The sequence below is a fragment of the Sarcophilus harrisii genome, chromosome 4 (assembly GCF_902635505.1).
Source record: "Sarcophilus harrisii chromosome 4, mSarHar1.11, whole genome shotgun sequence".
Lineage (NCBI taxonomy): Eukaryota > Metazoa > Chordata > Mammalia > Dasyuromorphia > Dasyuridae > Sarcophilus > Sarcophilus harrisii.
In genome coordinates, this window is record NC_045429.1 from 320,161,446 (window position 1) to 320,187,670 (window position 26,225).

The 26,225-nt window shown below is 41.2% G+C and overlaps 1 protein-coding gene across 1 annotated transcript; it reads right to left on the bottom strand.

The window, feature by feature from the left end:
* Positions 1 to 6,950: 6,950 nt before the first annotated feature.
* On the bottom strand, positions 6,951 to 23,483 carry FADS6 (fatty acid desaturase 6). The gene is made up of 6 exons (XM_003768482.4): positions 22,987 to 23,483; positions 21,205 to 21,371; positions 13,893 to 14,073; positions 12,264 to 12,451; positions 11,515 to 11,694; positions 6,951 to 9,212 (listed from the first exon to the last, which is right to left on the bottom strand). The coding sequence occupies exons 1-6, from the start codon at positions 23,243 to 23,245 to the stop codon at positions 9,063 to 9,065; spliced, it is 1,125 nt and encodes a 374-aa protein (XP_003768530.1). The 5' UTR covers positions 23,246 to 23,483; the 3' UTR covers positions 6,951 to 9,062.
* Positions 23,484 to 26,225: the final 2,742 nt, after the last annotated feature.

Sequence of the window (26,225 nt, forward strand, 5' to 3'; positions counted from 1 at the left end):
ACCTTGGTGATATATAAATTCCTCCTATAATCAGTCTATTATGAATGCTATAAAGGTAATTTAATCTAAATCTGATTTAGTTTACTTATAGAATCTGTTTAATGAGGTTTATCTCCTTAATGGATGTATGAGATTATGGCTCTACTGAATTAAGCTTCTTCAACTTTCATGACATTTCATAGCATGGAGTTATGATTTTCTGTGATACTCATGGCTACAGTGCACTTGTTCTTAGAGTAATCTTAAGTTTCCCTACTTACAACCTGGAGACTTAGATTCTTCTGACTATGAGACACTGGGGGAAAGTTTGTCACTCAGTTGGCCCATCCCTTCTTAAATTAAGTATATCAAGCTTATATGACAAAGTGGATAATAAGAAGAATATATCCATTCATGCTATATTAAGGAACTCCCTTTGAAATCATCATCCAGCCCTTTTTCTTCTACATTTATGGTTTCTTTGGAATGAGAATATTGGCTTGAAAAGTTCCAAAAGAAGAAAATTGTGGAAAGAATGCTTTATTACATTGTTCATATTATACTATCATTAGTAGTTGCTTTCACCCAGAATGTGCCTAACATTAATAACTCTAGGAATGCTGGAAGGAGCTGTAAGGAAATTGGAGTTCCCCCACCAGTCCTGGATCCACCCAAGTGTTTTTGTTTGGAGTGTTTATATCTAGGACTTATTTTATGTTTATCCAAACTTGGATTTTGAGTTCTTTTTATGTATTTAGCATGTAGAAAATCTTTGTCAAAATCCCAAATCACATATATCTTCGAGAATTTGGGGAGGAGGAGAATCATCTTCTTTCTAGCTTTCCTCCCCTACCAAATGACCTAATAAATTTCTTTCTAAAATAATTTTAGATTCTGAGGTTTGTTCCCCAAAACAACAATTGGGTCCATTTGTAAGACACAGTACAGGCTTATAACTGATTTATAATTTATATATGCTAACTTGTACCATAGAAATAGTAGACATCAAAATAAGATTCACAGAGGTGGAAGGACAGTTTTGTCCCACTCTTACGTAAGCAAGAATTCATCCAATCTCTGCTTGAAGTCACAGAAGTAGGCTCTATCTAGTAAAGAGGAGTCCATTACCTAGACTAGTACAGATTGGATTATATGACCTTTGAGATTTCTTCTAACTACTAGAGTCTAGAATTGTATGACTTCCACAGGAAGCTTTTTGATAACTCAAATGGTTAGGAAGCTTTTCCTTCCATAGAGCCTAAAACTCTCAATTTTCATCAATTGTTCCTAGTTCTGTCTTCAGAGGGTGAGTAGAACAGATCTAATCCTTCTGTGTGACACCCCTACCCTGTTGTGGTCCCTAGTCCTATCATTGTTTTGGTCCATTAAACATCCTTTGTTCCAATAGGGCTTTCTCCTTACTGCACCACACAGGCTAATTCATTTCTATACTTCTTAACTAACATCTTTTCTTCCTCTCTCCCCCAATCCTTAGAATACTCTTCACCTCTCTCTTCATTCAAATTCTATCCATTCACTTTTTTAGTCCCACCTTCATCAAGATTTCTGGACCTCTCCAACCCACACCAATCTCTTATCTCCCAAAGTCTAAAATCCTATATTTCTCCATGTTGCCCTCATTGTACTTCTCTGTGTTTGCTGACTTCTATTTCTCCATGTTTTTCATTCTGTATTTCTCCCTGTCATCTTATACTTCTCCCCTCTGTTTATTATCCTGTGCTTCTGCATATTTGCTCTACTGCATTTGTACATTTTCACCATCTTGAAATATTTGCCATTCACTGTTTAGAGCAATCTACATAATAACCCTAATGATGTACGAGTAACAGCACTACGAAAATATCAGATCAATGAAGTGACCAATCATGACTTCCAAGAATTATTAGTCAAAGATGTTTCCCAAAAGACAGACTTTTTCTTTATTTTTCTTTTTTATTTATTTTAAACTTATATACAAAATAGAAAAAGAAAAAAAATTGTCATAATAGCATAGCATAGCAGAACAGATTCAAAGAAAGGATTCAAAATATAAAGCAATAAATTTCCATTTCAAGAAAGTCTATATAATAAATATTATATACATTGTGTTCAGAGCTATACATCTTTTCTTTGCTTCCTTGTAGATTTTCTTTTTTTTCTCTCCCATGTATTTTACTTTATTTCCCCTAATACTCCTTCCCCCAGGACGGCTACAATTAAACATGAATATGTGTGTGTGTGTGTGTGTGTGTGTGTGTGTAAGTATGTATATACCCCAAGGTTCTTTGATCCTTCCTTGACATTGTCTCTCAAAACTGTCCCCCCCTACCCTTTCCTTTCCCACAATTACAATCCTAGTTCAGTGTTAATGACCCTCACCATTAACTACTGAGATGATAAATAACAACAGTCTGATAAAGATTGTCCTTTCCTCTATGATTTCCCTTCTTCTCAAATTCTAGCATCCCCTCTCAAAAAAAAAAAAACAAAAAAAAAACCCTACTCTATTCACTGATGCCAAATTAGTGTTCCTAACGTATATATCTAATGATGTCACTCAAAAGCTTCAATTGTCTCGACATTGTGCACAAAACTGAGTCCAAAACCCCTCATTCTGCCATTCCTGACCATCCCCTGTCTGGCTCCTTCCCACCTCTCAAGCCTTTGTACTATTTCACGTCCCTGTGAATCTCCTTCTACAAAATGGCCTATTCATGGACACCCCGCAAAACATACAACACAAAGCAGCATGAAGAGCACTAGATCTGGAGAAGACCCAAGTCCAGATCCCAGCCCAGTCAGGGACTCAGTTTCTTCATCTGGTGGAATGGATGATTTCTGAAGCCTCTTTCAGCTCTGATTTCCTATGATCCTAGGTCGTGCATATCATTCATAACTTTGCTTTTTACATTCCTCCAGCCAAGAGTGCCCTCCTTGACTTCCTCTTCATTTATCTAAGTCCTGTCTCTCTTTCCAGGTCCACATTAAGCCCCACCTTCTCTGCACAGTCTTCCCTGGCCATCCCAGTCCCCAGAACCTCTCCCTTCTGTTTCTGAATTCCATTAATGGTCTGCACCATTCATCTAACACTTTAATATATTCTGCCTCAATCCATCATTATTTTTTTCAGTTACTAGGGAACACTAATATATAAAATGTATTTTAATTTTTTATGAGTCTTTCATTTATAACATATCCCATCTTTCCTATTATTCTGAGCTCCACAAAGCCTGACCTGTCTTCTCTTTCTTCATTACAGTACTTGAGCACGTGGTACTCATAGTCTGTAATACCAAGTTGATGATATACAATATTTGCTAAAGATCTTAAAATAAAGTACTTTGGAGAGATGCTTTTCTTTTAATTAACACCTTGTGATTTCATTGTTGTTGATCCTAATGAGAGTTTTCTGTGCCAGTATAGATCAGCAACTGTAGTACAATTTATAGATTTAAAGAGTTGCCTCCAGATAAGTAAAGAAATTTATAAGTCACTAGTATGGATCAGAAGCAAAACTCAAATGCAAGCCTTCCTGACTCTGAAGTCAACTCTAAGCATCTGAGTATGCTGTACATAAGAGATGCTTAAATTCACTTTAAATGTTGACTTTACCTTTACATGTCCTATCTCTCCCTTGATTATAAGCTCCTTGAAGACAGGCAGGGTTCCTGTCTTATATCTCTTTGTTTGGATAGCACTTGACACTATGCTCTCTAAAATAGGTATTAAGTAAATGTTTATTTATGATTTCCCAAACCAAGCCCTCTCCATCCCCTACCAAAGCTTCAGAGTTTATGATTTTTTTCCTTCAATGTGGAACTCATAAAGGCTCAGAGCTAAAAAATCCATATTTGATAGGGAAGCCAAAATGCAGGGTTCAGATTTGAGTCAGTATTTGACTGACTCAACCTGATTGATTCCCCTAAACTTTGACCTTTTTCTTGTGGCTTCTTTCATCATCTGCCCCTTCTGACTTTGTTAAGATTCACCTCTTCACATCAGGGAAATCTTTAATGCTGACAATGACTATAAGAAAGGAAAAATTATAAATACATTTCATGGTCATAAAAATGCTAGTTCTAGTGATTTATATGAGCTATTCATCATTTGTGTTCAATTACAATATTACTCACAATCCTTTTGTATGCCATTAGATATATTTTAATTTACTTTTTAGTAACTTTATGTGAATATAGTTTTAAAAAAAACAAACCTCTACTGTTTGTGCTTTTAACAAAATCTGAACCAAAGTGTAGAGCATAATTTACTTTCTCCAGATCTCATTAATCCTTGCCTGACATCCTCAGCACTCACACATTCTATTTCCACCATTAATTTGTCCTTTTTCCTAGGTTGCTTGGTAAGTATTCCTGAGGTAGATATATTTATTCCCTCATTTCCTCCAATATTCCATAAGCTCCTTAAGGGCAAAGACTATGTTGACTGTTACATCTACAGATGCTGAAAGCACAATGTGGGCTTCTTTCTGGACACTTTAATTAGGCCATATTGGACTCTTCCTAACTGAATCCTACATTTCCCTCCCTCCCTCCCCCAGCAGGGAGATGGCCCTGAGGCTCAAGGGGAACAGGCAGCCTTGGGGCTCTCCCCACCAAGGCCAATGACTCTGGCACAAAGGGCTCAGCCTTCAGCTACAAAGATGAATCAGAGAAACATGCTGAGGGGGAGGGAGGAATGAGGGGAGAGGATGGACCATGAAGCACGCTCTTAGTAGACATAGCACTGATCTGGAATCAGGAGACATGGGTTCTTGGCTCACCTCTACCACCACCTAACTCTGTGACTGAGCTACTCCTTTCACTTCTCTGGATTCATCTGAAAAATAAAGGGGCTACATGAGATGGTCTCTGTGACCTCTGGGAGTTTTAGAGTCTGTGATCCTAAGGTTAGGGACTGAGGGGAAAGGACAGAGAAGAAAAGACAGAGAAGGCTTGGAACAGGAGCTGATTATAGAAATGGGGGTTGGAGAGAAAAGAGGCTAACTTTAGGAATCCTCTCTCTCACACAGACCAGAACTAGGGGACAGGAGGGAATACCCCACCCTACAGCACTGGCCAGATGTTTTCCTAGAGACCTTCGGGACAATCTGTGGTGCTCCAAGATGGACAGAGAAGAGGGGGGATGTGAGAGGAATCCACAGAAACAGGATCATCAGCCTGGAGGAGTCCTGAGAGCTCATCTGCTGCAATATCCTGCTTTTACCTAGGACAAACCTGAAACTTGGGGATGTTTCCATCCAGCATCTGGGAAAATGGTTAAATCAACTTCCATGAGTAGGATGCTACAGAGATGCTCTGACTCCAAGGAGCTGTGCCGGGGAAGAGGGCAGAGAAGGAAAAGTCACCTACCTTCAGCAGGTGCTGGGCGGTGTAAAAGCCAGCTGGGCCACTGCCCACCACACAGATGTGAGGGGCCAGCTCTAGGGTGGAGAGCAGCTGTCGGAAGCCTGGACAGGGGAAGAGTAGGGTCAGAGGCACCTCATCTCATGCCCAGCATATGCCCTCACACATGGTAGTGAACTTCAGCACAGCCTCCCAGATGCCACAGCTTTCTCCTCCTCTGCCCCTTCCAGCCTATACTTTGTCCTGGGATCTTCCCTGTGCCCAGCCTCCAGCCATTTCTGTATCTCAAAGCTCAAGGAAAGTCAGTAGCTCATGTAGGGAGAAGCTTTACTCAAGAAGCTCATCTCCATCATTCATTCACTCCTATTTTTTCCTCTTTGTTTATCTATTTTTGTCTGTATCTTGCTCACGTACACATCAACACACAGGGCCTTTATATTTCACCTCCACACATTCATTCACTTTTCTCTTCTATTCTTATCTTCTCTCCCCCTTCCCTCCCAAAGGCGCAATATCTCAACTTCAACACATTCATTCATCTCTTGCTACTCTGTTCCCTTCTTTCCTCTCTCTTCCTTCCCAAAGGTATCTTTTATCTCATCTCCACCATTCATTCATATCTCTCTATTTATCTCTTTTATTCCCTTCTTCCCCCAGAGGGACCCTCATATTTCCCCTCTTCACATTTATTTATTCCTATCCTTCTTATGTCTCTTCTTCCATTCCTCCCTCTCTATCCCAAAGAGCCCTTATGTTTCTCACTCCACATTCATTCCTATCTCCCTTTTTCTCTGTATTTCTTCCTTCTTCCCCACCAAAAGGCCTGTTTATGTCTCACACACACACACTCCTCCACATATCCATTTCTATCCCTCTTTCCCATGTCTATTTCCCTTCCTCCCTCTCTTTTATATCTCATTTCCATGCATTTGTTCATCTTTGTCTCATTTTGATCATCCCTGCTCCCTTTTATTCATTCATATCTCTGTCTCTGTGTGTCTCTCTCTGTCTCTGTCTATCTCTGTCTCTGTCTCTGTCTCTCCTTGATCCTTAGACATTCTCTATGTTTCTCCCCCACTTCTTGTACAATCCCCCCTAAATAAGGACGAGAACGGTCTCCCTTCTGGCCCCTCCTCCATCTTCAAAAGGCCGCGGGGCTGGACATCGAATAGGCCCCCGGCTTTCCCGGGGCGCTGTCCGGCAGGCAGCTCCCTTCATCTGGTGCTCGGTTTCTCCACCTGCAGATGACGACGAAGGGCTTTCTGCGGCCGAAGCTCCCCCCGCCCTTAACCTCCGCCCCGCTGGGTGCACGTTCAGCTCCGAAGCGAGGGGCAGCAGCCCCAGCTCGGGGGGAGCCACGGAAGGCCAGGGGACACCTGTAGGCTGGAGCGGCGGCGCTGCCTTCACCTTACGTCATTCGGTTTGTTTCGCCCACTGGTAGCCTCCTCCTTTTCTGTCACACCAGAGACTGTGCCTCGACCCCTTCTCACGCGGTCTCTGGGTAACTCCGCCCCTTTCGAGAACGAACCAATCCTCGGGCTTTACCCTCCGTCATTCATAGCCCCACCCCTAGATTCCGCGAGACTAGAGACGACTAACCACAGAAAGCCCCGCCTTAATGTTTATTAGAGCCAATCACCAGACTCGAGGGAAATAAAAAGCGGGCTAACTTTCCTGCCTCCCAAGGGAACCACAGCCAATGAGCAGTGAGTATTCTGATATGCCCCGCCTCGTTCCTGACACTTTCCCCGCGTCCTGGGTCCATGATTCCTCTCGGAGATGAGATCGAATCCAGTTCCATCCAGTTCCAAAAAAGCCTCATGGATGTCTGCCGGGCACAGTGACTCGGGTCCAGGCCCCCTTTTAACTACCTCCTGTCTCCCGGGGCCTGCGGAGCCGCGTCCCTTTGAGTTGACGGAAGCATTTATTAAGCGCCTCCGGAGGGTTTCACAACAAGCCTCGGAGTTGGAAACTCTTACTTCCCTCATTTCACACCGGAGGAAACTGAGGCGGACGGACCCGAGGCGCGTTGCCCGGGATCGCGTCCTCCTAGGAAAGTGCGCGAGGTCGGTCGCGTTTGAATTCGGCCCTTCCCGCCCTTGGCCCAGGGCCGCATTCCCCGATTCTCGCGGCCGCCCAGGGGGAAAGCGCGTGCGACTGCGACAAGCACAGGCATAGAACCAGAGTCCGAGTCCTCCCCGCGCGCCTCGGGTTCCAGCGGCCAGATCAGAAACCAGGAACCATGGGTCCTAGCATGGGGTGAGTTTAATCCTTAGCCAGGCCCCTCTGACTTTGACCTTTCCCTCCTGCCCATTGGTTATTTGGAAGGTAAGTTCCTTATTAACTTGCCTCGGTCCTCCAGGCTTCTGAGACCGACAGTAACTGCTAACGTGTATGCAGTGCGTTAGGACTGAGAAAGGGCTTCGCGAATGTTACTTCTCTTGATCTTCGCAAGGCCCCGCACAGGTTGCTATTATTGTGGTACCATCTTGTACGGAGTAAGCATCTCAGGTATGATTCCAACTCCCCTTTCCCCCTTCCAGGATCTCGCTCCCTTACATCCCCTTGCTGGCTAAACAATAACAGCGCAGACACATCCCATCCGCAAACTCTCGTTTCCATTTTGCCTGGACGTGCTGCCCCGCGCTCTTCCCCACCTCTGTGAGAGAGAGGAGTGGGGTCTTCTGGTAGATAACTTCTGAGAACAAACGTGCCTCAGCAAATCACCCTAGAGAGTAATATTCTCCTCTTCCAAAAGAGTGTCCCTAAACCTAAGGCTGAATTCCTGAGTTCTTCCCCCAAACCTTAGCCTCCGATCCCCATCCCCCAGCTGAACAGAATTCCCTGCTCTAGCCTATAATGTATGTTTTAATTGTTTCAACTGAAATCCTAGAGTAAATCATACCATACTTTTTAAGACTTAAGAATTTATACTTAAGGCTTACCAGCTCTAAGTATCTACCCCTGTTGTCCATCTTGGGGAAAGTGCTTAATCTGATTCCCTTTTGCCTTCCAATCCTACCCAGATCCTAGAAAGGTACTGGTGGCACAGGAAATGCTGAGCCAGCTTTTTGGGCTGATTCTTGCTTGCTTAAGCTGGCCTTCCCACAGTGTAGTGGCAGTTACAGCCTTGAAGTGGACCTCTGTGACTATTGTGTGAAGGGTTTCTTGTAACCCACAGGCCGGAACCTTCCTTTGTTGTCCTTGCTTTCCAGATGTCTCAGCAAAGCCCACACCCCTCATGAGCACTTCACTTTCAGTCAGAAGGGAAGACAAGGAGCAAAGGAGCAGGCTAATTTGTCTTAAGTTGAAGACTGTCTAAAGCTTCATGGAGAAGAATACACCATTCCCAAGAGAGCAAGCCACTCCTCTTGCTGCCTACTCTATTTCCAACTCAGGAAAGGGCAAAGGGATTAACATGTTCCATAGGCCTCCTGAACACATGCCCACTTGAACTCTGGGGGAGGTGCCCTGTTGGATGTAACTCCTATCCAACACCCATCCCTCACATCCCAAGATGGAAGGGTTAAAAAAGGAGACATATTTTCCATTCTAGAGGAGCTCCTTCTCAGTCTACCCAGAGCTCCAGGGAGCAGAGAGAGGCAGGTTTAGGTTCTAGGGTGATGTCTGATGATATTCCCAGCCGAAGCAGAAGGATCTTGAGCCAGAACCCTGGGGAGGGCAAAGGGACTGGGGAGACTTGTCAGTGAGGGAACCTCCTCACTGGAGCCCCACTAGGTCAGTGATGGGAGGGGCATGCACCATGAGCTCCTCATATTTGCTCAAAAAAAGCCCAAATCTTGAGAGGTAGGAGTCCTCATTGTAGGGCAGATGGTTCTTTTGAAGGAACTGAGACACCACTGGCTTCACCTAGAAGAAGGGGGGGAGTGAACAAAAATTAATAAGATTGAGATCTAGTAATTTGCTCAAAGGGCAACTCCACCTCTACTCACCTCCTTTTCACATGCTAATTTGTTTAGTCAAACTCTAGTTCAGAACCCAGAAAATGAGGGTGTTTAGTCCCAACAGTCAAAAGAAATGGTTATAGAATCATAGAATTAAATCTGGAAAGGCCCTTGGGGGTCATCTAGTACAACCCTTGTGTTTTACAGATGAGGAAACTGAGGGCCAGATAAGTAATATGGCTTGCCCAAAAATCATACAAGACAGGTAATAAGTAACAAAACCAAGATTAGATCCTGACTATTGGATTATAAATCTAACATCCTTCACTGAACAGTGAAGTCATTTCCTTCAACACCCACATGAAGGTTCTAGGACAGATTTCTAAGGGGTCCCTAACATGATGGCACGACTTGTCCCTAATACCAGAGACAAATCCATTTTTCCCAGGCCATTGAACAGAGTGTCTAGAAGTTTATTTCCCTATTGTTCTCTTCCCTTCTACTATTAAAGCCAAACAAGACTGATCACACTCTGAGACTCCTTGACCTGAAGAATTCAAGACAGACCATCTTTTATACCCACTAAATGAATTTCATATTTGGTGATCTCTCCAGCTACCTGAAAGAACTACCAAAATAGTGTCCTGCACATAGTAAGCAAATGAAAGATGTTTATGCAAGTTGAATTTGAGACTAAAAATTATAGGGATTGTTTTATTTCAAAGGAAAAGTGGATTAGAAGATTGGGAAAGAAATGCTATTTGTTCTCCATCACAACAGAGCTCAAAAGAAAAAAAAATTTCCTATCAGCTGCAATAGCTTGAGTTGGACCTGACTCCAAGATGATTAATAGAAGTCATGGAATCCCTGATTCTAGAAATTCCTTCATTTATTCACCAGAAAATTATTAAGTGTTTCCTATGGGCCAGGCACTGGGAAGACCTGTGTGTACTCTAGGACCTTATATTCTTACTCCACCTCAGGATTCTGCTTTTTTTTTTTTTTTTTTTTTTTTTAACCAGTTGTTCCCTATTCCTTTCTCCACCTCATCTCTGACTCCAGGCCTTGATGGCTTTCTTCAAATCTCAGCTTTTGCAAGAAGCTCTCCCAGTTCCCTTTTAATGTTAGTGCCTTTCTTCTAAGATCATCTTTAATTTACCCTGTATGTCTTGTTCATACATGATTGCTTGTATATTGTCTTTTTCATTAGATCATGAGCTTCTCTAGGGACAAAGATTGTGTTTACCTTTCTTTGTATTTCCAGAACTTAGCACAGTGGTTGACACATAGTAGGTACTTAACAAATGCTTGCTTCTTATGAGGAAAATAGACATTTAAGTGCCAGGCATTGTGCTAAGTGCTTTACAATTATTATCCCATTTGATTCTTTCTACCTTGGAAGGTAAGTGCTATTATTATTCCCATTTTGTTGTTGGGGAAACTGAGGCAGACAAAGGTAAAGCGATTTGTCCAGGGTCACAAAGCTAATACTTGTGTGAGGCCAGATTTAAATTCAAGTCTTTGTAAATCCAAACACAGTACTCTATCCACTGTACCATACAAGTGCTTATTGGAAAATATTTAAGAAAAGGGCTTACAAGAAGCATGGGAAGACTTATATGAACTGACGCAAAGGGAATTGAGAAGAACTAGAAAAATAACATAGTATCTACAACAATGAAAGAAAAGAACAACAGTAATATCAAAAACAGAAATGAAATGTCATGAAATTATAATGATCAAACTTGATCCCAAAGAAGAAAAACTTCCTCTCTCCTACCTTTGCACTCATACTATGAGTATATATAAAGTAAATTGGTTGATGTAATAACTCTTTTTAATAAAAAGACTTTTTTTCCCTCTTTCCTTTTTGAAATTATTCATTAGAAGTGATGGTTCTTTGGGAAAGAGAGGGAAAGATTTTTTGTTTTGTCTATACTTTGTATCCGTAAGCACACAGCACAGTGTTGGGCACATAGTAAATGCTTAATAAATGCCTGTTGATTGCTTAATTGATTTAGAAACCCAATGATATCAATAATTTTTAAGTGGGATTGAAGTAGTCAGTTTTCCCAATCTAGAGGAAGTGAGCAGAACCAACTCCTATGCCCCAGAATGATTTCTACTGGACCAGTTTCTCAAGTCCCCCTAACTGCTCTTCTCTGCCCCAGCCTTGTTCTCCCTGATCCTAATTCTTGTCTTCCCTTCTCCACGCCATTTTCTCTCTTGTCCTTAGCCCTTTGCTGCCCCTATCCCTTTTTCTTTACCTTTAGACACATGTTGTCAGAGAGTCGGGGGAAGAGGTGATGTTCCACATGGCAGCTGATGAGGGAATGGCCGAATGTCCAGTCCAGGATGGGATTTCGTGGCAAGTTGAGCACTCCAAAGCTCATCATATGGATTCTCCGAGGCTTTTTATCCAAGGAGAACATGGGCAACCCGATGTGCTATTATACACATACAAAGAGACAAATACAACCATACTCTGAGATTGTAGCCCTTTCCCACCCTTAGGAAAGACTCACATTGACCCCCCCTAGGCTGGGTTGCTTCCCTTTGACTTACTTTTGAGGATTCCTTTCTTGGAGCCACAACCTTATGAGATCTCTCAACCTAGTCCTGAATTTAAGAGCATTCACCACTTGTTCTAGGTCTCCTATTTATTCTTCTCCCCCACCCCACTTGACATCCATACCCTCCCTAGAGACTTCTAAATCTAGCTGGTCTCTTTTCTCCTCTTTTCCCCAAATTCTTTAGAGCAGTAATGTAAAACTCAAATAGAAATGGGGCCACTAATCCATACATAAAGATCTCTTCCAATTAAAGCTTGAATTAATTTTTTAAAGTAATATCTATTTTTATTGTAGTTTTAATTGTTTTGTTAAATATTTCTCAATTTAATCTGGTTTAGCTGTACTTAAGAATGTTACCAAAAGCAAGGGCAGAGTATTTGGAATCTCTACCCTAAAGAAGACTTTCCTCCCACCCTCCAGAAAGTTAGGGAGGAATGCCTTACCTGGAAGATGTTGACATGAAGGTAGGGGTGAGCCAGCAGGCCCCGTGTGATAAACATGCAGAGAAGAGCAAACACAGGTGACTGGAAGCCAGAGACTTTGATCAGCAGCCAGTAGTGAGAGAGTAGCCCCAATGACATGAGGCACAAGGTCCGAATTGCTATCCTGGGCTCTACATTCTTCAGCAGCCCTTTAGGAAAGAGTAATGTGAGACAAATGTGCTTTCTTCTAAGCCCCATTCAAATATCCAAAAGACTAGAAGAGCAAGTGAAGACTAAGATGGTAGAATAGTCAATTTAGAGATCTAGAAAGGACCTAGAAAGGTAATTTCTTCTACCCCATTAATTATTTAATGTGGACCACATATCTGAAGACATAAAGTCTGACTTCTGATCATAAGACTAAAGGTTTTAGTCCCTTCATAGTCTAATTATTTAGGGCACGTTAGAACAAAGTACATAGAATGCTAGAGTGGACTTAAGAAGAATCATCTTCCTGAGTTCAAACTGGTCTCAAACACTTTCTAGTTGTGTGACCCTGGCCAAGTCACTTAACCCTGTTTGTCCCAGTTTCTTCATCTGTAAAATGAGCTAGAAAAGGAAATGGCAAACTATTCTAGTACGTCTACCAAGAATACCCAAGTGGAATCACAAAGATTAGATATGACTGAACAATAACAACAAAATTAATTTTTAAAATAAGAAAATTCAAGGAAGTGACTTGCTTAAGGTTACACAGAGAAAGCAATAGGCTGGAGTTCAGATTCTGTCATCAAACCCATCCCCCTCCACATAACACTCTATCCCACTAATGACCATAGGAGACAGAACACAGGATAAGGAATCAAAAAGCTAAAGTTCTAATCTCAGCTCTGTCACTGACAGGTTATATCATCTTGAACAATTCAAATTCACTCAAATGTTTCCTCAAATGTAAAGTGAAGGAGCTGGACTAGACCATCTTCCTGCTTGAACATTCTCTGATTTCTTCCTAGACTGAGGGAACCCTTGGAGCTCAGCTGTAGAATTGAGAGCTAGAAAGGATTTTAAGGACCATACAATTCAGTCCCCTCATGTGACAGACAAGAAAATGTAGAGAAACTAAGTGAATACAGAGCTAAGATCTGAATTCAGGGCCTCTAGCTCCAACCTCTCTGTTCTTAGGACTATATCAGATACATTTAGTGAATTAAGTGATATTTAATGGAGATGAGGCAAGGTAAAAAATTCAGACCTGCCATAGGCCATAGAGTATACAGGCACATTATTAAAAGGACACAGGTGCTGTAGAGGGCTTTTTTCCTCCTATATCTCTGCCCCCCTGTCCCAATATAGTTCCAGCATCATCAGGGAGTTCTCCCAGTTGATGTATAAAGACTGCTCTAGGATCCTGCCCCAGCATTCAAAGGCTTTTAGCCCATCCTCTTTCAGCCCAATAATCCAAAACTATATCTATTCTATCTGAGCCGAGAATAAGACCCAGAAGTCTGGACTCCCAAACTATTTCATAAGATACCTCCTTGAGGGTGGTAGGGGAATGGAGAATGTGATGCTCCTTTTCCAAGGAGGTTCCTTAATTTTACTCAAGGATGAGCCCTGGGAATTTTGGGACCGGTCCTGGAGGGTACCCACCAAGTGCCACCAGAGGGGTGATGATGGGTATCATCAATGGAGCAAAGAACATGTAGACATATCGATTCAGGAGAGGCAACTTCCATGTACTCGAATCCCCCAAACCCACCACATTGGTGTAACCATGATGTAACTTCACATGTCCATCTGTGGCCTGTTCAGCTGTGAATGAAGTGCACACCTGTGGAATATAAGAGTAGAGAAATGGAACAATAAGGGTGCCAGGAACATCGGTATGGGAACACAAGACCTTCTTGGGCACAGGTTAACACATGGGTGCTCTGCAACTCCTCCAAGCCTACCTGAGAACTCTTGCATTTACAGTCAGGTTCCCATTATGAACATGCATAAAAATTGTTATGTTTTTTTTTCTCCTGGCTTTTCAAAGTGATTTGTGATTTCACTATAGTATCTTTACTGTCCTAATTCTGCTTAGAACTCTTTGGGTCTGCATCAGTTAAAAGGCAGGCTCAACCCTGAATGTTCCAGGAAGCTTAAGACGACCAAGCTGATATTGAAGATGTATATAGATTGTAAATAAGACTAATAAACCATTGGATAATTAATTACACAAATCACATAGCAACAGAGATAGAAGGTGGAAATCTCTGCAGACAGAAAGGAACAAAGAAGGGCAAAAGCATGGAGAGACCCCCCAGGACTCTTTAAGTAGATGAAGAAGTCTGAATGCATGATAGGAAGTTAATGCTTTCGTTATATGCAAAAGTTACAGAGCACAGTACTCCCTAGAAGCTTTTATCTAGGCCAATAATTTTTATTTATTTCAGATTTACTCTTCTGCCCACCTTCAAGAGGAATTGAGGGGGTTTGTCCTTTAAACAGAATGCATGTTTCAAAGCATTAACAATGCAAATTAAAAGAATTTCACAGCAAGCAAATTGGCAAAGATAGGAACTAGCAATATGGGAAGGAGACAGGCACCCTGATGTACTTTTGGTGGAGACAAAGTGATCCAACCATTCTAGACTTCAATTTGAAATTATTCAAGAAAAGTGACTATTTATACATTGTGATGCACTGATCTTGCATATTGCCCCAAGGAAGTTAAAGACAGAAATAAAAATCTAATATACACCAAAAGTTCATAGCAGATGTGGTTTTCTGTTTTTTTGGGTTTTGGTAATGAAGAGCCAGAAACAAAGAAGGGAGCCTTTTTGGGAATGTCTGAAAAATAAAGTATAAGAATGTAATAGATGATTATACCCTGAAAAGGATTCTGGGAAATCTGGGAAAAGTTGTATGAATAGACTTAGAGAGAAATAAGTTAAACAAAGAGAACAATATGAATAATCACTACAGCATGAACAGATTCCCAAAAGGAAGTTGTACCCTGAATGATAATTTAAAAAAAAAAAAAAAAAACAGTGAAAATCCTGAAGAAGAAATGATTTATCAAACCTTCTTCTGGCAGAAAAGTGGGTAACTATGAAGCAAACATACATTGTCAGGCCATCTCTGCTAAAATATTTTTTCTTAATCACTTTTTTCTTTGTCATAAGGGATGATAAAATCTAGAGAGATGAGTAGGAAATTATTTTGATGTAAAACCAAAAATCATCAATAAAATACAGTTAGGGACAAAACAATAAAATTTCTCTAGGAATATCACCTATTTGAGATGATGGAAATGCTATGGTTGAGCAAAATTTGGTGCTCTAAATTTTCTGGCAGCAAAGACTAAAAGAGAAACAAGTGAGGTTACATAGTTTTAATGTTTTCTATTTGTATCTCCTGATAAGAGAAAGCATTCAAATTAATCTTCAGGGATAACATTTTTCCTCACACTAAACCCAAGAAGAAATTTTTGTTTTATACAAAAAAATATTCTGTAACAAAACGGACAGTATTATAAACTCTGGTTTTACAGAGAAGACTAACATTCTCATCAGACCAGTGATTTTTTTTATCCATTTTCTAAAAGGTGAAATTTCTGAAGAGACCTAGACAAAGCCTTAAGAGATAATTGATGTCTGTGCTCTAGGCAAGGTCAGAAAATTTCGATCCCTGTGGATAATAGCTCACAAGAGGCCTCAAGCCTTCACCATAACATGTGACTGGGCTTATCACAAAATAAATAAAAGTTGTCATCTTTGTACCTGACTTTGACCTTGTATCCTAGAGGAATGTGGTAGTGTAATAGAGATTTGGGCCTGGAGAATGGAATTTTCTGACATATAAAAAAGTTTATACGTAAAAATTAATATTCAGAAGCATCCTTTATTGTTCCCATCCCTAATATTGCATCCTAACTTGCCTATGAAATAAAAGACATTTTAATTGTGCTTTAAAGTTTGCAAAACCTTTTGCATACATTTGGTCTTCAAAATAATGCTATGAAAATTAAGTACTACAGCTCACACACACACACTCACACACACACACACACACACACACACACACACACCAGCATATGTGAAGGCTAAAATGATGGTCTTAAGTTCAGGGGTCCTCAAACTATGGCCCGCAGGCCAGATGCAGCAGCTGAAGACGATTATCCCCTTCATCCAGGGCTATGACGTTTCTTTATTTAAAGGCCCACAAAACAAAGTTTTTTGTTTTTACTATGGTCCGGCCCTCCAACAGTCTGAGGGACAGTGAACTGGCCTCCTATTTAAAAAGTTTGAGGACCCCTGGAACTATAGGCTATGGATATGTGATTTTTATTGACTTTGGGAACCCCCTCTCTTGATACAAATTGGTACCTTTTCTGTAATCTCAGATGTTTCTTGCACCTATTTCCTCTTTACATATATGATTGCAAAGGGCTCTCATTGGTTTCCCCACCTCCCTGTCTCTTTCCTCTTTAATCTGATGCTACCCAAACTGCCCAGATAATCTTTCCAAGGTATGGTTCTGATCCAATCACTCCTTCATTTGAAAACAAAACAAAAAACCACCATCAACTGTATTCTTATTATCTCTAAAATAAAAACAGCAATAAAATGCCTTTACATTGGGATTTCAGGGTCCTTATATTCTGGTTCCAACCTCCATTTCCAGACTTAATTCACATTCCTTCCTATTTAAACAATCAACATTAGTCTCTGAAATCAATATGTTCATTTCAGCCTTCTACAGACTTTTTTTTCCCCAAGGCAGTTTGGCAGGAACAATTCAGTATGCTAAGCTTTATAACTCCTTAACTCTGTTTATCTCAGAACAGTGGTGTCAAACCCAGCTAGAAATGGGGGTTACTAATCTGTAAAGATGCCCGTAGACTGCACATGGACTTAGTTTTCAATGTAATATTATCTATTGATTTATTTTGTTAAATATTTGTCAAAGTCTAATCTGGTTCAGGCTGCACTCAACTACATGCTTGACACTTCTGCTTTAGAGCAAGGATTCCTAATGTGAGATTTGTGAACATGTTTAATATGCTTTTGTTATTGTTCAGTCGTTTTCAGTCTGTCTGACTCTTTGTGACCCCATTTGGGATTTTCTTGGCAAAGATGTTGTATTTTCTTCTTCCACTCATTTTACAGAAGAGGAAACTAAGGGAAACAGGGTTAAGTGACTTATACAGGGTTACATAGCTAGTGTCTAAGGTCACATTTGAACTGAGGTCTTCCCTGACTCCAAGCCCTGCACTCTATCCACTGCACCATATCATATGCCCCCTAACTTATTATATCAATGCTACTTTATGATGATTATGGCTGAAATTCTCTTTAAGATGCAGCTCAAATTCCACTTCCTCCATAGAATCCCACCCAAGTGAAAGCATTCTTTCCAATCTGGATCATATCTTGGTTTTGTCTCCTAGTAGAATATAAACTCGATGAAGTAAGAACATTATCACTTTTGCATCCAATCCAGGTACATGGTGATGAATACTTCAAAAATATTTGTTGGATTTAATTAAATAAGTTCAGGCACAAAGATGGCTCCAAAGAGTCTCTAGAACAAATATATACAATCCTTACATAAATTTTATAAATAGTCTCTAATTTCTTCACATTCCTCCAGGCCCTGAGGATTGAGGAAATGGGTGAGGAGCTATATGATGAAGGAACTCTTTCCTTAAACTTCATTTTAGTTGAAATTTTCAGGTGGCTTCAAATCTCTTGTGAGATTTTTGAGTAACAAGACATTATAGGGAGTATTGTTTATAGTAATCCTATTTTTTGTACAGCTAGCCTTGAGGAGAGATTTGGACAAAATTTGCCTATCAGGAAGAAGCTTATCCTTTTTGAGATCATAATGCAGTAAAAATTACATTCAATAAAGGACTGCAAAAAAAACATAGATTAAAAATTAATAAGAAGAAGCTTAAAAGGACTCTTACTGTTTGGTATTCTTCCCATTCCTATCTCTTTTTGCAAGTCAAAAATATATCTAAAATTAGAATTGTTCCCAAAGGACTTCAGGATAGAAGCTTCCATTTCCTACTAACAGTGCCTAGCACATAGTAGGTGCTTAATTTTTTTTTTTTTTAATTAATTGATCAATTACTATGTGCTTGGCAAAAGGAGAGTCCTAAAAAGAAATTGTCCCAGCCTCGGAGAACTTACATTCTCTTTTAAGAGATACAATGTATAAACAGATAAACAACAATGAGACAATATGAGGATGGAGAAGACATAGTCTGGGGGTTTAGGAAAGGCTTCAGTAAAAATCTGGCACATGAAGCTGAAATTCTAAGAGGAGGAGGCTAAGGAGGGAATGCATTCCAGGCATGGGGAACAGTTAGTACAGAGACACAGAGACGGGGTGAGGGGAAACTTAGTTCTGGGGATAGCAAGTAGGCCAATTATGCTGGAACACTAAAAATGTGAAGAGGAGGAGTGGGAAAGAAGTCTGGAAAGATAAGGCTGGAGCCACAGGGTGCAGAGCTTTCCAGTTATGCCTTTTTATCTCACGCTTCAACTGGCCACGAGGTGGCCTCATAGTGCACCGAGTGCTGGGCTGAGTCAAGAATACCGGAGTTCAAATATAACCCCAGACCATTATTAGCTGTGTGATCTTTGGCCAAGTCAATTAACCCCTGACTCATTTTCCTTGACTATAAAATGGGATTAATAATAATATATTTATATACATATATGTATCTTTATAAACACATATACATTTATAAACATACATAAGTATGTATGAATTTATAGAACTCTATCTATCTATCTATCTATCTATAAATACCTTATAGCTTTAGAGAGTTACCTTGAGCACTGAGAAGTAAAGTGACTTGCCTAAGATCACAGAGCCCCTTTGGGAGAAGTAGGACTCTACCCTCTACTGAGAGTCTTCCTGGCTTCAAAGCCAGTTTTCTATCCACTATCCCATGCTTCCTTTCAGAAGATTTTCATAAAGGGCCAGAGGAGATCATATAAAGTTACAAAGTGTTATACAAATATTTACCCATCATAGGTTAATTCTTATCAGTAAATAGTAATCACAGACACAGCATTAGCTATTATATATATGATATACACACATATATTATAAAAACTACAGCTATATAGTTAGCTAGTGCAAGCACATTCAATAGGGGAAGAGAATGGGTTACCATAGGCAGCTATCCCTAATTTCTTTTGTTTTGCTTTTCTCCCTGTATTTTTGAGGCAAACCTCCAGGGAGATCGAAGAGATAATTGTATTTTTGATCCTCAAAGTCCATTTTAGCAAGTTTCCCAGGCCTTGGACCCATGGGTGGAGACTAGTTCTCTCATTCAATAGGCTAAAGACCAGCCACAGCCCCAGAATACCAGATTGGACTTGTTATTAAATTGAAAGGAAGAGGAACAAATATTTATTAAGTACCCACTATGTGCCAGGCACTGGAATTGTAAATATTATCTCATTTGAGTCTTACAATAATCCTGGGAGATGAGGGTATTATTATTATCCCCATTTTATAGCCCTACCTCTCAGGATTATTATTACAACAACAATACATCAAACCTAATTTGTAACTTTTTAAAAATTTCTGCAGTGTAAATGTTCACACTGAAAATTTAAAAATTGGCTCATGTGTCTGATTTGAGCTGGCTTCAGCACATTCTTGCCCCCAAGATAGACATAATGTCCCATTTTAAGATGAGAAAACTAGGGTTCAACATAATAGTAGAGTGACTTACCCGTGGTTTTAGCAAATAATGGAGCCCTGACTCAAATGCAGGTTTATATATTCCTAATCCACAGCTCTGAACATTATTGATGCCATTTTTCCATTGATCCCTTAAGGATGAATGTCTCTAGGTTCTGGTTTAAATAATGAGTACTCATATTTATTGGACAGTGCAAGAGGAGAACTCAGGATTCTATGCAGCTAAGTGACACAATGTGTAGAGCACTGAATCTGGAATGAAGAAGCTTTGAATTCAGATCCAGTCTTAGACACTGAATTTTGAGCACATCACTTTATTTTTGCCTGCCTATCTTTCCTCATCTATAAAATGGGAATAATAATAGCACCTACATCCCACAATGGTTTTGAGGATCAAGTGATTTAATATTTGTAAAGCATCTTGCCTACCTTGACATGCTATATAAATGCTAACTATAATAATAATTATTATTATTCAAATGATAGTTACATAAAGAGAGAAAATTGTTAATTTAGTAGAAGTTGAAGACACAGAAAGAACTTGTTCAAAGATCATGGAAATCTTAGCCAAGAATGGGCTAAGTACAGATCTGGTTTGGAAATTTGGTGATTTCTACCTTTGGTTTCTATAATTGCCAACCTGGAAAATAAAAAAAATCTCAAAAAGCATCAGCTTCAAGAGAAAGTAATTTTTTTATTCCATTTAAGGCAACTCTCCTAAGAGTATTTCCTTGCCACCACTAGGAAGGGATGAGTGTTGTGTTGTTCTAGCTGAAGTCAAACTTCAAGTTCTCAGATACTGGATCAAAGGAAAGCAGGAAATATATCAAGTTGGATCTTTCCCATCTTTCCCCATGATACTCTGCTAGCAAAATTGTGAAGTAACACCCTGAGAGCTGCAGTTAGACAAGGGGCGGAGCCACAGACTTGGATATGCCAGTTGAAAACCTCTGGTGAGAGGAAGAAGTTCCAAGTGTTTATCAGCTCAATGTGACAGCAAGAATAGCAACCACACCTAGAATTAAAGAAGCTCCAACTATTTACATACACATCATGCTTATAGAGTATGTCCACATTATATACACCACAATTAATATACATACACTTTATATCTTCATCCCACCTTTAGTCATGTGCATATACTGCTAGAATTGCCCACACACATATCCACATTACATTTGCTTGAATACTTGGATTCATATAGGCTGTCCTATGCATAGTCCCAGAAACCCAGTCCCCTCCTTACTTCCACAAAGAAGAGCACCCAAAATCTGCTCCAGTGTTTGGAGTTGCTGAGGGCACCATGGCTGGCCAGATGACTACCCTTGACAGTAAATGTGTGATGGACCACTCCCAGGATGATGATTCCTAAGACAAAGATCAGGGTACTCTGGGATCCAAGACACAGGAATCCTGCATGAGAATGGGAAAAAATGAAAGTGGGGAGTGGGGGGAAACAAAACATGAAATCAGGATCAGTATGAGACTTCAAGACCAAGATCAAAGACCTAGAAGCAAAGAGTTCAAATTCTACTACTGTCATCAAGGCCCATTCTGGGAATCTCACTTACTCCAACACTCAGGTTCTCTATTAGAGAGGGGAAAAGTTTTAATTAAAAAGATTCTTCACACTAATCGTACTCTACCTTCTATGTATTTTCCACTTCTCCCTGAAGAACAGATCTTCTAGCTGGGGGGAGGGAGGAAGGGAAGGAAGTTGGGATGTGGGGGTGGGCAATGAAATATGCTCTCATTCTGGACAGTGATATGTCTCCAAGACTCCTACATTAGAGCTGGAAAAGATCTCAGCTATCACCTAGCCCAACTGCCTCATTTTACAAAAGAGGAAACTGAGACACAAAAAGGTTTAGTCGATTGCCCAAAGTTATTCAACATAGTAGTGGCAAGGTCAGGATTAAAACCTGAGCTTCTTCTGATCAGCTTTGGACAGTCACTCTTAATCCCCTCCTTCTTCCCTCACTAGAACATAGGGTAAACGCTAAGGATAGGCGTAAGGAGGGGCTGAGGATGAGGATCAGCCTGCAAGATGCAGACCAAGGAGACAATAGGGTTCCCATCCTGAATGTTCCATCAGCAGTAGCAGGAAGGGATAGTATCCAGAGATAATTCTATTGGGTTCTGAGTCCTACATTTAGCATCTCCGATCTTTGCAGCAACCTAGATCCTCAGGTAAATATTCTCCTTCCTTCCCTCATTTCTCCTCATTTCCTCACTCTTTCCTCTGAATCCCCTTCCTATGCTCCGATTCTACAAAGTTCCCCACCATTTCTCACCTCCTTCCTCCTGCTTGTGCCCTCCCTTTCCTTCTCTCTTCCTTATCCCAGCCCGCCAACCTTACCTAATATTCCCACCTGCCTCCCCTCTAGAGCAGCTGACCTATAGCAGGGTCAAGTTCAGACTTACAGAAGAGAGGAACCGAGTCGAGTCTCAGTCCCTGCCCCCATGCTCAAAGATCCCTTGGAGAAACCTAGAGACTTTGGGACCAATGGAGAACAGACTAAAAGCTCAACTTCTGATCCCGGACCTCTCTTCCGTCCTCCCCGCCAGAAGCTCAGTGAGGGCTAACAATTCTTTTCCCAACCCCCAACAAGGACAGGAAGGTTTGAGAACAGGTCAGCCCGAAACCCGCAGTGATTGCAGCTGTATTTGCCGCTCTTCCTGGCGGCCTCGTTCAGACCAAAGGAAATTAAAGCTATAGAGAAAGGGGCAACATGTAATTCCCGGGGGGAAGGAGACATTTCGTTCATCCCAAAGTCCACCCAGGAACATTTCGCTAATAAAGTCCGCCCTCCTTTCCCCTCTCCACATCCAACACAACCTCTCTTCTCCCTCTCCCCATACTCCTCCTCCCCACTCGGAGGAAAAAACCAGGCTGTGCTAACCCCTTCGGGGCCTGATTCTGCAGAACACCGTGACCTTCCCGCCCCCACGGCGCCTAGAGGATCGATCCGATCCTCCTGGCGCCCTGCTGCTTGGCACCAGCTGGGTAGTGCCCCCGACTCCTCACCTAAGGGCAGAGCGAGGAAGTTAAGAACAAGGATGAACCAATCCAGGCCGTGCCGCTCCCACCAACTACTCTTCTTTACCACCTCCTGGACCAGTGCCTCCAGTTCGCCCATCAGCATCCCCTCCTTCCTGACCCCTGCGTGTCCAGGATCGCTGCAGCTGTCATTGCAGGTTGGGGACTCGGGTGTCCCGGTTTCTTTCATCGTCTGTTGATTGGAACTGAGGCTCTCCGAGACCCTTCTCCTTTCCTCCGGTTCCATGTCCCATAAGCGGACACCGGACACCGGCGCGAAAAGAAGTTGGGGGAGGGACAGTGGGCACCCACCGGAAGAGCTAGATGAGTACCGGCGCTGCTGAAAGACAGGGAAAGAGCAACCCAGAGGGGTCCAGGTGAAGCGTCTGGCCAGTGGGCCACAGCTACTGGCACCACAGCTGAGAGCAGAGGAACCCGCGAAAGAGGCAAAATAGAGGCATCCGAAATGGGGCGGGAGGCGGGCACAGAGGTGGGGCTGCTGCTCGGGAGCCGCAGAGATTGGGGATTGGGGGAGGTGAGAAGAAAAAAGGGGCGGAGTCCCGTAATCAGGATGCAAAGCAAGGAGACAGTCCGGGGGAGGAGAAGCGAGTCTGGACCGCTCTCATTCAACCCCAGTGCCTGAATTGATTTGTGAGAGAGTGACTAATCGAGGAAGCGATGGGAGGACAGGTGGTTTGAGGTGGAAAAGGACCATCTTATATATCTATCACCTGAGACTCCGGAGGAACCACCTTCCAAGCCTCTGGGAACATACGAAGCTGCACCCAAAACAGTGACAAGAAGGGCAGGAATTAGAAACTGTCCAGATTTCACGAAGAGGGTTGAGTAGACAGCAGAAGGATCCTGGGCAAAAGAGATTCACCACCCTAGGGACTTCTAAAGTTTCTTCTGATGCTAGCTTCTCTTCTCAGCCGTCTTCAGAAACTAAATCGAAACAAAGCAGCAAAAAGGTCATAATCTGTGTCAAAGATGGGGACCAAGGATAAACTGAGAGGCAAAGACAAAAGCAAATCTAAGAACAAAATGTATTGTCTCCATAGAGCAGGGCCTCCTTCTGTTCCCACGATGCCATTGGGTAGACGGGACCAAACCACTGAAGCTCCTTCTTTCACCCACCAGCAATAACCCACTTTCCCAAACTGTGAACAACACAGAATCCTCTTCACGTTGAGGGATACATGTGCCCTATCCTAGCCATTGAATATGTATATTTCTTGGGTAGTTTCCATCTGGGATAAACTGTGAGGAGGTGGGCACCGAGACTACTTTGGAAGTAGGGAAGAGGAAAGTTAGTTTTTCAGAACTTTAAAACCCATTACCAGGAAGACTAGTTCAAATGTGACCTCAGACACTTCCTAGTTATGTGCCGCTTGGCAAGACTTTTAATGATAATACTTACCTCCCAAGCTTGTTATGAAGATCAAATGTGATATTTGTTAAGTGCTTTGCAAACCTTAAAACCCTACATAAATGTTCACTAAAATCAAAATAAAATCGACAAAATTGGGAGAGTCCCAGCCTTCATGCCACTGTCCTCCCCAACCACTTACTATATCTTAATGAGATTTAACTATTTCAGCTTCAAAATTTCCTATCTGGAACACCATCTTGACTGGTGGGTGTCTCAAGGAAGTCATGATATTTAGATGGGTGTAGCCATCTTTCATATTATTCCTAATCATTTGCCAATAGCCACTCTAATAGTAAGTGGGTGGAAAACCTTCACTAGCCCCACCCTTTCTCATTACCAGTTTTGGAACCAACTTAGTTCTGGGAAGGATGTGTCAATTTTATGGTTAACTTATGACTCCAGTCACTCATCAGCCTTGTAACTTCCAAAGCAAACTACTCCCTGGCCACCACTTCGCCATAGATATTGTCTCCCCATTGGAGAAAAGGTTCTCTCTTTGCTTTTGAATCTATTATCTCCAGTTCTTGGCACAATGCTTGCTGTACTATTTAAATAGTAACTATTTAATAATAATGAATGCTTTCATTCAAATCTGGCCTATCAGTCCCCCCATCCTTTTTTTTTTCTTTATTCATAACCTTTCATATTAGAGTATAAGCTATAATTACTGCTTCTACATTTGCATCTGTATCCCCAGGTCCTAGTATATATAGTTCTTGGCACATATAGCAAGTACTACCACATTATCAAGAATTAATAACAACAAATGCCATCATTCAAAACTATCTTTGTCTCTCCATTTTGTGTTCCTGTCCTTCTTTGTGAGAATGTGAGCTCTCTGAAGATAGGTACCATCTTTTTTTTTCTTTCTTTTCTTTTCTTTCTTTCTTTCTTTTTTTACTCTGGCAATTGGGGTTAAGTGACTTGCCCAGGGTCACACAGCTAGGAAGTGTTAAGTGTCTGAGATCAAATGTGAACTCAGGTCCTCCTGACTTCAAGGCTGGTGCTCTATCCACCGCACTACCTAGCTGCCCCTACCATCTCTTTTTTTGAATGTCAAGTGCTTAACCCAGTGTTTGGCATGAAGTAAAAATTTTTAAATGTATTTGTTTATTTTTAATATTTGGAGGGTTTTTTTTTTATTTTTTAGTTCCAGATTCTCTCTTCCCACTTTTCCATATTACTTATGTTGCAAAAAAACAACAAAAAAAAACAACAAAAAAATAGAATTTTAAAAATATGCTTCAATCTATAGTCAGAGTTCATCAGTTGTCTTTATGGAAGTAAGTAGTATTTTCCATCACTGGGTCAACTCCAGTCATCTTGACTTTGTCTTGCTCTGGATACCAATGACTCTGGAGGAGTGAATGATTACTTTTCGAAGCTCTGTTTCACTTATATCCAATTCACTTGCAAGTCAAAACATCATCCTCATGATATCATTGATGTTCTTCAAAAATGAAGTTCAAACAACTGCATTCATAGGTCATTATATTGATTACAGTATCTAAATCTTTCACATCTGATCATCATTAAAATGTTGCTATTACTGTGTAGAATATTTTCCTGATTCTGCTTTTCACTTTGCATGTCTTCATAACAGTCTTCCCATATTGTTGTTTGAAAGCATCCTCCTTGTCATTCTTTATAGTACGATAATATTCCATCACAATCAAGTACTACAACTTGTTCAGCCATTTCCCAATTGATGGACATTCCCCCAATTTCCCATTCTTTGCCACCACAAAAAGAGCTGTATATTTTTCTACATTTCTACATTTTCCTTTTTCTTTAA

Bases quoted from the DNA above. Each gene is read 5' to 3' on its own strand.
- FADS6 (XM_003768482.4), bottom strand. From the start codon at position 23,245: ATGGAACCGGAGGAAAGGAGAAGGGTCTCGGAGAGCCTCAGTTCCAAT. The intron at 14,074-21,204 runs GTAAGGAGGGGA...TATATTCCACAG, and splicing joins GGGTGCTCTTCTTTGTGGAA to GTGTGCACTTCATTCACAGC. The intron at 11,695-12,263 runs GTAAGGCATTCC...TGTGTATAATAG, and splicing joins TTCATGTCAACATCTTCCAG to CACATCGGGTTGCCCATGTT.